At 37.7% G+C, this 14507-nt stretch overlaps 1 protein-coding gene across 4 annotated transcripts in view; it reads right to left on the bottom strand.

Annotated features, from left to right (window-relative positions):
- Smad2 (SMAD family member 2) overlaps positions 1 to 14507 on the bottom strand; it is a 64074-nt gene that overhangs the window by 37656 nt on the left and 11911 nt on the right. For all 4 annotated transcript variants that reach the window (XM_090353138.1, XM_090353136.1, XM_090353139.1 and 1 more), the window contains exon 2: positions 1811 to 2096. In XM_090353138.1, coding sequence (XP_090209264.1) covers positions 1811 to 2046 — 236 coding nt within the window. In that variant the 5' untranslated portion in view covers positions 2047 to 2096. The remainder of the gene's footprint in view (positions 1 to 1810; positions 2097 to 14507) is intronic.

The raw sequence follows: 14507 nt of genomic DNA, 5'->3' as shown, positions 1-14507 counted from the left end.
TTTGAACTCTTGGGCATAGTTGCTGTCCCTGAGCTCTTCAGCTCAAAGCTATAGCCACAGTGTCACTTCCAGTTTTCTAGTGGTTAACTGGAGAGGGCTTTTGTGCCTGCACCAGCTTTGAACTGCAATCCTCAGATCTTAGCCTCCTAAGTAGATAGGTCTACAGGTGTGAGCCACTGGTGTGCAGCTTCTTCTAAGTTTTACAGTCTCTTCCTCTAAAATCTTCCAGCAGAAGTAACTTCCACTTTGGACTTCATACTGGCTCTTTTCTCTGCCCAGAAGACTATTCAGTCAATTAGCTACTGCACCTCAGACACAGTTCAAGCAAAAACTCCAAGCCAAAGTAGCTTCCTTGATCCTTAGGCATTCTCTATCATACAGCTGCACTGTTGTCTGTGCCATCATTACTATCAGAAAGTACATTTATTTGTTCACTTATTTAGTGTGTATAATACCTATTCGCCCAGAGGACAGGAGCTGTATGGATTGTCAAGGGCATCCCCCTGGAGCTCAGTACCCCAAGCGCTTACCATGTAACAGGCATGCCGTAAGATTTGTAACACAAAAGAATAAATCAAGAAAAGTGATGTACGTAAGATACACATAAGATAATAAAGTAAAGGACATGGTCTACCCAACAAGACAGGAAATAGTCTGGTGTAACTGGGATCCATTACCTACAAGCATCAGGAGTGTTTCTCATAACACACAGGAAACAAGTCAAATAGAACAGTTGCACATGCTGTATGCTAGCCCACACAAGACATTGCAAACAATCATTTCAAAGAATTCCATACCTGACGCTCAATTTATAATGCACACAATACCGACGTTATTTTAAAGCCACTTGTCAAAGCACTTTGATAGTGGTATTTATCTGCAAATGATTAAATTTACACTCAAAATTTCAAGCTCTTATGAAACAAGTCCTCCCAATCTAAGAGGTCAGTCTTTATAAGGGGTTCGAATAACTACACATAACATTTAAGAAGCATATACGGGGGGACCGGGAGTGTGGCCTAGTGGTAGAGTGCTTGCCTCACATGCACGAAGGCCCAGGTTCAATTCCTCAGTACTACATACACAAAAAAAGCCAGAAGTGGTGCTGTGGCTCAAGTGACAGAGCGCTAGCCTTGAGAAAATCCAAGGACAGTGCCCAGGCCCTAAGTTCCCAGGGCAGGGAAAAAATATACAGACTTATCTTGGCAGTATGCTGCTCGAGGAGAAAACCATGTAAAATATAGGAAGAATTCAGCAGCCTCCTGTATAAAAATACAGCAAAGAAGTCTACTGAAATTGTCTTAAGAAGGGGGAATAGGGGAAAAAGGAGTAAGGCTGACTGAGATACACTATAGATGTGTGTAGCAGTTCACAATGAAATCTCCCTTGTACCACCAATGTATGCTAACAAAAATGAGCAGCTTTTTTAAACTACTTACCAACTGAAGTTCTAACCAAGGGAAACTGGTCAGTCACTACTTCTGAGTAATAAGAATTGTGAATATTTTATCTAAAAACTACTCAACTACAGAAATTAAAACCACACACAAATTTAAGCAATGAAGATAAAACTTACATTTCAGTATGTTACATATTACTCAGTTAAATCTCACTGCTCAAGGCAATGACATTTAAAGATTTAACTAGTAAAGTAGAATTAGTAGGACAGGATTAACACAGTCATATTTTAATAATCATTATTCACAGTTGCTGTGAAAGTAACAAAAACTCACTACCTAACTTGCCTTCCAGCTCTTATGAGTCATTTTCAACAGTAGGGTCATCAAACACTGGGTCTAGCTACACTTACCTTGGTATGGTAACACATTTAGTATTACAATTTTGAGTAGTGATGGCTTTCTCAAGCTCATCTAATCGTCCTGTTTTCTTTAGCTTCTTCACCAGACTTTTCACTGCTTTCTCACACCACTTCTCTTCCTGTCCGTTCTGCTCTCCTCCGCCTGCTCCTCCAGAGCCACCAGCTGATTTCTTCCACCCCAGCAGTCTCTTCACCACTGGAGGGGTGAACGGCAAGATGGACGACATGCTTGTAACCAAAGTAGCAATCCACACTGAAACCACTTGGTGAATCTACCCTAGAAAAGATGTCGAAAGGTTAAACACTAACTTCAACAAATAGGATTTCAATGCATTCCTGAAAGCACATTATAAAATAAGAAATTCAGACTTTCTAAAGTTTTCTATTCATTAAAATGTCTTTACTACTTTTAACAAATGTACTGCTAAGAATACTTGGTGGATCCTGAAGTCCTGAGAAGTTTTTTTCTGTTCCTCTGATCTGTTCTATTTTCTCTGTATCTTTCATTTACCTTTCTAGCAGTGTTATATCAGGTAACACATTCTGTCATTCATACTCTAAAATGTGGGTAACCTCTCTCATTCATTTCTTGGTCCCTCCAGAACTGAGGCTTTTCTTCCCTTTGCCTTCATTTTGGTAAGGTATGAGGGGAAAGAAAATAATTGTATTTAATCTGCTGTGTTTAACAAAGTTCCCAGAGCATCCTGAGGATGCCTATAGTCTATTTATATTAGAAAAAGGAGGAGAAATCCCAAAGGAGATCCCCTAGAATAAGTTACTATTAATTACATTAATAAAATATTATGTTTTCTGAAAAAAATGCAAGGAAATTACATTTTGTGGAAGGAGGTTTTGTGTGTGTGCCAGTTCTGGGGCCTGAGGACTGTCCCCGAGTTTTCCTGCTTATAGCTAGCACTCCCACTTGAACCATAGGTCCACATCTAGCTTTCTGATTGGAGATGATAATCTCATGGACTTCCCTGCATGGCTGGCTTTGAACCATGATCCTTAGATCTTAACCTCATAAGGAGGTTACAGGTGTAAGCCACTAGCACCCAGTAGGAATATACATTTTGAAAAGGAGAAACAGATGAGGAAAATCAATCCAAGAAACTGGACATTTCAGTTGCCAACTGCTGAGGTTGTATAGTAGAAATAACAGAAAAACTTTCACTCAGATATCCTGGATATTAAACTGTCAAGACTGAGGGAGAGCGGAACTGCAGAAACCCTGGGCAAGTATCAGTAGCAGAAAGATACTTCATTTATCAAAAAAGCCTTAGGTAGGGCTAGAGAGCAAAAATGACTTGATAAAATGACCTAGGAACTGATAGCTGGGCTATAGGAAAATCTCCCATGGTTCAGAAAGCTGGTGACCCAGAAGAGAGATACAGGGGCAGGAAAAAGGAACAAGTCTTGCTGATTCTCAAAATACTAAATCAAATAAATGTTCTAAGAAAGCCCAGAATTAGGTCAACTACACACTTAGCCCCACAGTCTAACAAATTAACATAAAAAACGGGCTACTTTCTAAAAGTATTTACTTCAAGCTCTACTGTTTTATACAAATGCAAGCATTCAGTCAAAAATCAAAAGTATCAGTAACAGGAAATAGTAAAAGATCAAAGTTCCAAACAAAGAGGGTCTAGATGTTGGAATAATCAGACTTTAAAATAACTATACTAAAAATACTAAAGGACAAGATGAGAGACAGACAGCACGCATAATGAAGTTTTTGAATTTCACAATAAACATTAAAGCCATAAAGACACCACAAGGAAATGCTAGAAATAAAACATATAGCATTATATAGATTCCATTAGTTTTAATAACACAAAATAGGCAAATGGACTTGAAGACCAAACAAGTACCCAAACAGAAGCACAAATTCTGTGGGAAAAATTCAGAATATCCAGGATTAAATGTCAACTGGGCCCAATTAAATGTATATTCTTTTCAATTTGTGCCTATCAAGACTCTAACCAATGTTGGTTTTTTTTTTTTTATGAAACTGAGCAAGGTATGGTAATTCTGGTTCAATTGGGGGGGAGTACAAGGCAGGGGAGCCTGAAACAGAAGTGTGAGTTCAAGGTGAGATTAGGTAGCATAGATAAACCCTGCCTTAACCAAAAAAAAAAAAAAAAATCAGTACAATGCTACAATTCAGACACACAAAGGTCTAGAATAATCAAGCCTACCTTGAAAAAGAAAGGAAATTAAAGGACCTACATAACCTTATAATACTAAGACTTACTAATAGCAAGGTGTAGTGGCATACATCTATAAACTTTGCCATCAGAAGGCTGAAACAGAATTTCAAGTTCCAGAAAACAGCCTGGGTTACTGAGCAAGACTATTTCTAAAGAAAAATTATGAGATAAATAAGTAGGTTTACCACTAAGCACACAAAATAGACATAAGGAAAAAATAACTTACAGAATTGAGTGAGACTAATGTCACATCTGAAACACATTATTCATCCCTTGTGCTACAGTTCTAGGACAGAAAGCTGGCCCTGATTCACTGGCAGAGGCTGATGATGACACCATTAGTATAGGAAATGTGCCCTACCTGGATCCTAGAGCAATTTAGTCGTCAGAGTTCTTTTCTCTTGACTGTTACAGAGTTTGTTTCCCTAGGTGGACCGTAAATCCTTTTAGAGCTACTATCTATCAAGTTCTAGGGAAAGGAAAGCTTCCTAAACAGCATGTCGAACTGAAGAGAAGATTAAGGTTCTTGGAGGTGTCTATATTCCTAGCGGCTTGACTGTATGTTCAAAAAGAAAAGTAAGTCTAGAAATAGAACCACAATAGACACAGTCAACTCATTTTCCACTAAGGCATCAAGTCAGCCTACTATTATTTTCAATAGTATGTAAAATAAATAATAAACCTCATACCGTTTCACATCATTCTGCATGAGAAATAGAACCTTAAGATGTTGGAGAAATATACAGACTATTTGTATGAACTTAAAACATGAAGATGAAGCCATGAAGCCAATCTACATAAATTAATCAAATCTATCAAAACTAAAAATGCTTATTAAAAGACATGATTGAAAAAGGGTACAACAAAGAACAGATTAAGAAAAAAATACATAATGCATACATCTGATCAAGGACTACTGATGAAAATATACAAAGTTCTACAAATCAACTGCTATTAATGGTCTCTTAATACATTCCTTTGTCCACTTTTATAAAATTGCTGTAATTGGGCCTTTTTCTAGTCAACAAAAAAATGGAGTATTGTTTTCAGGATAAAACCTGACAGTGCAAGCTGCATCTGATACTGATTTAGGCAATGACAGTATGCTTGCTTTAACAGAGCTATAAAATTATTAAAAGTAAAATGCTAGACACAATCTTAAGAAGAAAATCTTTGAATCTTAAAAAGATCATTCTTAAAACTGGTATTCCAGGGCTGGGAGTTTGGTCTAGAGGTAGAGTGCTTGCCTAGCATGCACAAAGACCCGGGTTCGATTCCTTGGTACCACATATGTAGAAAAAAGCTGAAGTGGAGCTGTGGCTCAAGTGGTAGATCTCTAGTCTTGAGAAAAGTCCAATGACAGTGCTTAGTCCCTGAGGTCAAGCCCCAGAACTGGCAAGCAAAACAAAACAAAAACTGGTATTTCAATTGAATATACTAAGGCTTTAGCACAGTATTAGAATATATTGATCGTAATCTAAATAACAATGACAGTCACTTCTCTAAGGGATATAAATACAAAACAAAACAAAACCTATAAGCTCTGAAGCTCAACTCTTGGGAAGACCTTCCCAAGAGTTTTTCAAGAGAAGCAACACAGTATAAGCTTCATAATTTGGCCACAGACCCCATTATAGAGACAGATGAAGTCCTTCTCAATATATCCTTGTCAACATCAAGAGCCCTGCAATTTAGACACCAAAAATGTAAAAGGAATGAATAAACCGGATTATGTGACTTTCTTAAACAGCACAAATGATGGGAAAGTGACATCTGTTTAGTTGCCTTAATTGTAAGGCAATTATTATAGGAACAACTAGAACCAGTAAGGAGGCCCCATTAAACTGTCTTCAGTGGTAGCCTCTGCAACAAAACATGTAAATAAGCATGATAGTATATAAAGTTTCAACTTGGCAAAATCAATCAAATACACAAACCACCATCAAACACATTACAATCTGCCAACTAGAAGTCAGGGAGTAACAGCAAAATTATACTGGCTACCTTTGGCCTCTGCTATATTTCTACTCTGTACCACCAAGAATGTGCTACGGAAGCCACTATATAATGCCATGTGACAGTCATGATTAATTCAACCTTTGGAAGGGAGAGGTATCACAGAAATAAAGGACAGCAGGACTCAAGTTGGAAAGGAGAGACAGCATACAGGAAGACAGTTCAGCATGTTTTCTAAAGACAGGAAATTTTTAAGCAACTACAAAAATACTTAGGTTATCACCAGAATATGGAGTATGAGAAACATGGTGGTAGGAAGACAATTAAGACCAGTTCTGATTACAAACCTGATGACAGAGTTAACTAATGTTCATGACAGGATAATTGAGCTTTTTCTGACAGTCCACATATTACTGACCAACTAGATGTGTAGACCTTAGGGAAAAGGAGGATTTCAAAAGTACCTGATGGCTGGGTGTGGTGGTTTACGCCTGTAATCCTAGCTACTCAGAAAGATGAGATCTGAGGATCACCGCTCAGAGCCAGCACAGGCACTAAAGTACAAGAGACTCATCTCCAATTAACTACTAGAAAACAGGAAGTGGTGCTGTGGCTCAAGGGGTAGGGTGGTTAGCCTTGAGCTGAAGAGCTCAGGGACAATGCCCAGGCCCAGAGTTCAAGCCCCACAACTCCCTCTCCCCCAAAAAAGAGTATCTGATGCAGCTACCTGCTGTTTAATAACCAATATGTGGAACATGGCACAATGGACTTGAAGGTAAGACTCCAGGGTCAGTTTTATACATACTGTTGTATGTGTCTATTCCATAGCCAGGAGGCTGAAGTGAAATACAATCAACTCAGCAAAGTATTTATCAAGTTAGACAGAAACAAGCATATCTTGAGAACAAGCAGAGGACACAACCTCCAAGCTTGCTGTCTAAGGACTGTTCCAGCATGCTGTATTTTCCCCCCAGTTGTGAGGCCTGAGCACTGTCCCTGAGCCTCTTTGTGCAAAAGGCTAGTGCTCTACCACTTGAGCCATGGTGACACTTTCTGGGTTTTGAGTGGTTGAGATAAGTCTCTTGGGGATTTTTCTGCCCAAGACTCTGAACCATAATCCTCAGATCTTATACTCAAGTAGCTGTGATTACAGGTGTGAGCCATTGGTAGTAGCTTCTGACAATCTTATCCTTACAATTAATCCATCCTCTCGTTGAGTTAGTTTGGCTAATCCTTGTGAGAAAATACCTTTTTTAAAAAGAATACATCTTAAAGTAACAAAATTTTAGCCTAAATATGGATAAAAATTAAACTTTTGTAAAATGAACAAAAATAGATTGTCAGTAACAGGAAGAATCTTGACTAGTTTATTTGATATACTTTCCTCAGGATAAATGTTTCTTAGGAGGCTTTTAAACATTTTTTCTTAATAGAAATGGAAACATGTTTAAGCCTATTTCAAATCATCTGAATAAGTACATGACCTGGTACTACCATGTAATTTCAGTAGTCCATTTCTTATCACATCAGTAACGATCAATGTGGAACTGGGTTAAGAGTTACTACCCTTAACCTTTCCTATCTGGAGAGTCATAGCCGCTTAGTATCTGATTATCTCTGGACAATGATGTCACCAAATAATATTTGTCAGGAATGCTGATAATGCATTTCAACTGACTGAACATTTACTTTATTTAAAATAACAAATATTACATTTAGTCAGAGTCTGAAATGTACACTAAGTATAGGCTGACAAAGAAATAGCAAAAGGTTCCTAGTTAACAAATGGAATTAAAAATCATTTATAAACAATTTGATATCAAAATAAAATGAGTCATTTGGGGAACATACAAGTTTCCTTCAATAGTCTGACAGCAAACTCTTTAGTTGCTTTTTTTTTCAACTGTTGAAAGTCCTGGAAACTAAGTTTAGATGCTAATTATTTCTAACTTCAGCAATAAAGTGATATTTAATGGATGCAGGTTTCAAAAGAACAGTCTTTATAGCTGAATACAAAAACTTAAAAATGCTATCTTAGTAAAAGTAGGATTTTAAGATTACTCATTGTAAAGTTCCAATTAAGAAGTTGGATTATCCTGGATTTCTAGTAAATAAAAGTCAAGTTAGTAATAATTCTGTAACAATTTGACAAATAGCATTTTGATGCTGTATTCAACTAAAGTTAATATTCTTTGTAGTCTTCAATTGTGCTGTACATCTCTTATTCTTTTTCCAACATAAAAGCCATCACTGAATATGTATTACAAAAACCCTCTCCAAATGGTTGTTTCATTTTCCAGTGTTATCTTCTAGAATGTACAAACATATTTCAATTTAAAAATATTTTGTGATAAAACTGCTTCTTTTTAAAGACATCTCATTCTGCCTTGTAACAGAATATTTAACATATTTGTTTTACAAGACCCTCAGAACCATATGGGCCAGGTACTGTATTGACAAACCTTGCTTTTATGAAGAAAATTCCCTCTATCTATTCTTACACATTTTACTTTTCATACACTGTTTGCTAATTTATCAGAAACGGTTTTACAGAATAAAATAGTGATTTATCTTATTTTATCAGCACTGTTTATTAAAGGTTTATTTTTTGGTCAGTCGTGGGGCTTGAACTCTGGGCCCGACCTTGCCCTGAGCTCTTCAGCTCAAGGCTAGTACTCTACACCACTAGGGCCACAGAGCCCTGGTTGTGGTTTTCTGGCCACAACTTCTGGTTTCCTGGCCATTTAATTGTAGATAAGAATCTCAGGCTGGACTTTCATGCCCAGACTGACTTTGAACTGCAACCCTCATATCTCAGCCTCCTGAGTAGCTAGGATTACAGCACCTGGCTTAAAGATCACTAATGTCACTTCTGTCATATATTCAATCCCTATTAAACAAAGATCTTGGTGTGCTTTCTATTCTGTTCACATTAATGTATTTGCTTGTACTTAACAATATCAGTTTTAATTACGAAAGCTCTTGATATGTACCCAACTGAGCACCTCTCCTGATTTTTGTTAGTTATAGACACATACATCCACAGGAGTTCCACTGGATGTGCAATGAATTTATATTAATTTGTGGACTAACACATTTGTGAGAACCAATGTCCTCATTAGGAAAATGTGATGTTTTCATTTATTTTGGACTCAAAATAAAATTTGTTCAGCTTTACTCCCCCAAAACACACAATCTTGTTTACTTACTTATTCCTCCAGGCATCTTGGTTTTTGTTGAGAATGGAATGCTATTTTAAAAAACAAAACTTGCCAGACACTGGTGAATCATGCCTACAATCCTTGCTATTCAGGAGGTTATCTGAAGATCACTGTTCAAAGTAAACCAGGGCAGACAAATCCAGTAGACTCAACTCCAATTAACCAGGAAAAAGGCTGGACTTGAGGCATGGTTCAAATGGCAATGAGTGAAAATGATAAGTGAGAGCATGAGGCACTTAGTTCAAGTCCCAATACTGATCAATAAATACAGAAAGGGTGGGGGAAAGGGAGGGAGGGAAAGAAGGAAGAAGTGGAGGAAAGGAAGGGGAATCAGAGAAGGTGGATGGGAAAAGGGGGAATGGAGAGAAAAGGGGAAGGGCGGGGAAAGGTGGGGAGGGGAGAGAGGTTGGTATATATGTAGTTTTAGGGGTAGAGTGTGTTTAACATACATCAATAAATCAATAAAATGCCAGGTGCCACGGGCTCAACCCTGAAATCTTAGCTACTCAGGAAACTGAGATCTGAGTACCAAAATTTACCAAGGTAAACAGGGAACTCAGTGAGATTCTATGGACAGCAAGCACCCAAGCCCTGAGTTCACCCCTAGGACCAGCACCAAAAAACAACAACCACCAAAAAAATTACAATCATCAAAACCAAGAGACAATCTGTGGAACAGGAGAAAAAATTTCCATCAGCCATTTGCCATTCAAAAGATAAGAGTTTAAAACATTAAACAGAAGAGGGCTGGGAGTTTGGCTTAGTGGTAGGGTGTTTGCCTAGAATGCACGAAGACTGGGGTTTGATTCCTCTGTACCATATACATAGAAAAATGCCAGAAGTGGTGCTGTGGTTCAAGTGGTAGAGCTCTAGCCCTGAGAAAGCCTGTGCTCAGGCCCTGAGTTCAAGGCCCAAGACTAGCAAAAAAAAGAAAAAAAGGAAAATTAATAAATGCTGGCAGAGAATCAGGGGAGGGTAGAAAGGGAAGAGGGGAGAAAGAGAATGTAAGCTAGTTAGACTGTTATGGAAAATGTCATGAGGTTCTCTCGAGTTCCATCCCTTTCCCCTCCTCTGCATCTTTTGCACCCCCTGCACTCTCCATCTTGGGCAGGCAGGCAGGCAGGATACTCTTCTCACAATAAACTCTTTGCTGCCTGAACCATGTGGGAACCTCCTTTTGCTGAACCTTACAAAATTGAGTAGGACAAGACAAGCTTCACCAAATATGGTTTTATTATAACTCATTGTCCATTCTCCTCTTTATGATTACTTAGATTACCAGTTTTCCAATCTTACAAGCTGTCATGAAGTTGGTTTTTGGTTTTTTGTGTTTCTTCTTCTTCTTTGTTGTTGTTGCTATTGTTTACCACCATGTGAAAGCTGTTCTGGTGCAGAAACTTTCAAACTTCTTAACCCAAAGATCCCCATAGTGAGAAAGTAAAGACAGACATTTGCCCATATGGTGTACTCTATTTCTCTAAATGAAAGAATCATTAGTAAGGAGGAAGCCAATGTAGTGGATCCTGGGATGTATCTATAAAGATAATAAGAAAAAAAAACCAAACACTGTTTTTGTTCCAACTATGTTCCATTGTGAATCACCAAAAAACAGTGTAAGGAAGCCATAACTTCACTGTATATATATGCTAAAGGAACAGAAATAGACTAGAAGCCCATGTACAACTTTACTGACAGTAGCAGTTGTCTGTCAGTCTCCTGACATGACCTAGTTCCTCTAAATTCTGGCAAAGATGATAGGTACAGTAGAAGAGTTTGTGATATTTGTAATTCTAGACTAAGAGAATATTTTCACCACGAGCAATGGTTCAGGATTCTATTCCTAGGAACCACTGCTCACATTCACCATCCTTTTCCTTAACTCATAGCAATGACTTACGCATTCTGGACTTAACCTTTTTTTTTTTAGAATTGGACCTCGTACTTGCTGTTATTCCACCAGTCCAGGATACTAATCTTTGTTAAGTATACATGTTGCATATATTCAGTGTGAAACTTTTTATGGCCTTTTAAAATATTTCAGTCTAACGGACTTTCCTGCCTGGATTGACTTCAAACCATGATCTTCAGATCTAAGCCTCAGTTGCTAGAATTACACCGGTACCCAGCTCAGTATTTCACTTAATGTGATCAGATTTACCAATTATATTAAATCCTATTTTATACATAAGCTTGTATCACCTTAAATGGTCACATGTTGTGACCAAAATTCAAATTTAACATTTTACTTTTCAGGGCCAAGAGTCTGGCCTAGTGGTAGAGTGCTTGCCTAGCAAGCATGAAGACCAGACTTCGATTCCTTGGTCCCACATACAAAGAAAAAAGCCAGAAGTGGTGCTGAGGCTCAAGTGGTAGAGCTCTAGCCTTGAGAAAGTCCATGGACAGTGTTCAGGCCCTGAGCCCAAGCCCAGGACTGGCAAAAACAAACAAACAAACAACTGAACAACAAAAAACATTTTACTTTTCATTTTCAACTTTCCAATCTATTGGGAATGTTTTTAGTTTGGGGGAGGCAGTACTGGAATTTGAACTAAGGGCCTCATAGTTGAGGCAGAGACTCACATCTCAGATCTATTCCTCCAGTCCTCTATTCATTATTGAGATGAAGTGCGGCTTTCTACCCAGGCCCTGGCCTGAACTGCAATCCTCCAACTTAAAAAAAAAAACTTCCCACTGTAGCAAGGATGACCTGTGAGCAAATTACACCCAGCTTCCCCTGAGATGGAGTCCTGTGAACGTTACTGCCTGGGTTGACATGAGAACTTCAAGCTTCTGATCTCTGCCTCCTGAGATTAGTTATGAACCGCCACCATGCCTGGCTTACTTGGAACTCACTTTATGTATAATGTGAGTTATGTATCTCCCTCTCTCCAATACAGATAACCAAGTACATCAGCATTGCTAACTAACAATTTATAATGCCACTGGCCTTCACGGGGTCTTCTGTTTTCTTCCATTAATCTATATCTAAAGCAAATGTCCACTGGGCCTTAACCAGTAAAATAATGAACTACGTCTTGATATCTGACAAAGTAAATTCTCTTTCACCTGCTGAGATTTTAATTGGAATTAGAGTGAATTTATAAATAGAGGAAAACAGGCATCTTTATGACATTGTATATGCCCATAAGCACAAATATTCTTCTTACAATTTGAATTATATGAGACTTAAAATCTTCTCCATTAAGTCCCAAACATGTTTTTGTTTTCTCCTAGGTATTTTGTACTTTGCGTTTCCATTTTAAATGTCACATATTTTAAATTTAAACGTCGTGTGATGCTGACATACAAATGCATTGACTTTCATACATCAACTTTTAAAGTAACTTTATTGAGGCATAACTTACATACAATAAAATGCACAGATGTTAAGGATGCAGTTTGATGAATTATAACAAACATTTATATAACCACCATTCCAAGACAGACCATTTTCATCATCCGAGGTGCTCTTGTGTACCTTTTCAGTCAATTCACCTCTTCTATCCCATGCAACTCTTTTGATTTCTAAAACCAAGTTTTATCTTACCTGTTCTTAAAAATCTGTATGAATAGGATTACTCTTATTTAATACACCTTAGTTAAAAAAAAACACTACAAAATTCTGGAAACTATATACACAAATAAATGTTTTCTGACATCACTGAGGCATCTGCTTCTAGGAGAAAGAACCCTCAAACATCTCTTACAGAGGAACTAGAAAAACTAGTTTTAAATGGACGTAAAAAGCACAAAAAGGTGAAGCAGAATAAACTTAGAAATACATTAGATGTTAGATGTAGAATGGCGGGAATTTTTATACAACCAGTAAGTTACTCTAATCTGCCATTTAAATGACACATAGTGAAGTCTCTTGCCAGGCTATCCCTTGCCACCCAGTTGCCTTTCCAGAGCAAAATACTGTTACTAGGCTTTTGTGTATTGTTCATATATAAGCAACTTTGCATATATTTATTACCGTTTTGGAAAATGTTCATATAGTTTACTTTGTAGACTGATCCATATCAATACAAAATGAGTTTTTTTCCTAGTACTCTGTATTTTACCAGAATTCTTACTGATAGATGCTTAGGTTATTTTCAGTCTGTGATATTTACTTGGATGAAATCACCACCATGTCCAGCTACTGGGTGTTCTCTGTTATAACCCCCCCAAAGCACCTTTGTACTATGTGGGTACTCGTGTTCTGTGTCTGTCTCTTATTCATATATACATAAAAGAATATTTGTCATCTATTTCCACCAAAACGTCCATGTACTTGAAGTAGGATGAATGGGCTTACTTTGAGTCTGTTCTAGTATGCTGCCTGTGTCACTCTAAGAAATGTAAGGTACTAAACATAGAGCTCCCCTATGACCCAGCAATTCCACTACTTGGCATTTACCCATCATCCAGAAACAAGGACATACTAAAGCCACTAGCACAACGATGTTCACTGCAGCACTATTTACCATAGCAAAGATATGGAACCAACCCAGATGCCCCTCAGTTGATGAGTGGATCAATAAGATGTGGTATTTATACACAATGGAATTCTATGCTGCCATCAGAAAGAACGACATCGCCCCATTTGTAAGAAAATGGAAAGACTTGGAAAAAATCATGTTAAGTAAAGTAAACCAGACCTGAAGGAACATAACCTCAATGGTTTCCCTCATTTGTAATAATCAGTACAAATCTTGGGCTTTCCTAGCAGAGGATTACAATAGCTCAAAACCTAGATACATAAGGCCATATAAGATGAAACTAAATGAAAGGACCTCCAGGATATGGAAACAAGAGCTATATAATGTGTGATTGTTGTTCTTAATGTACTATATTATTTCTCATCTCTTTTGTTGTCCCTTGGTTATTCTTATATTATTACAGTATCATACCTTGTTATCTGGTATATTGTATATACGTTTATTTATTTGAAATAGGAAATGGAAGGGGGGGAAACAAGATGAGGGGAAGGGGTGGAGGGAGGGAAATGGGGATAAAAACATGAGAAGGGGTATCAATGTGTGTGAAGTAATGTATCTTCTACCTGGCAAATATAACTGTAACCCTTCTATTAATTACAATAAAAATTTAAAATTAAAAAAAAAGGAAATGTAAGGTAGTTATTGTAGCTCATACTTGTAATCCAGCACTTGAAAAGCCAAGGCAGTTAGTAACTGAGTTACAGGTCAGAACAGGCTTTATACTAAGACTTTTCCCCTATTATCTCAAAAGAAAATAAAAGAAAGGGGGGAGGGGCAGACAGACATAAGACAAAGATGAAGAAAAAAGAAACACTGA

Source organism: Megascapheus bottae, chromosome 19 (genome assembly GCF_031878675.1).
Source record: "Megascapheus bottae isolate mThoBot1 chromosome 19, mThoBot2.hap1, whole genome shotgun sequence".
NCBI classification, from domain to species: domain Eukaryota; kingdom Metazoa; phylum Chordata; class Mammalia; order Rodentia; family Geomyidae; genus Megascapheus; species Megascapheus bottae.
The sequence above is the reverse complement of the archived record's forward strand: the minus strand, read 5'-3'. Positions and strand labels throughout refer to the sequence as shown.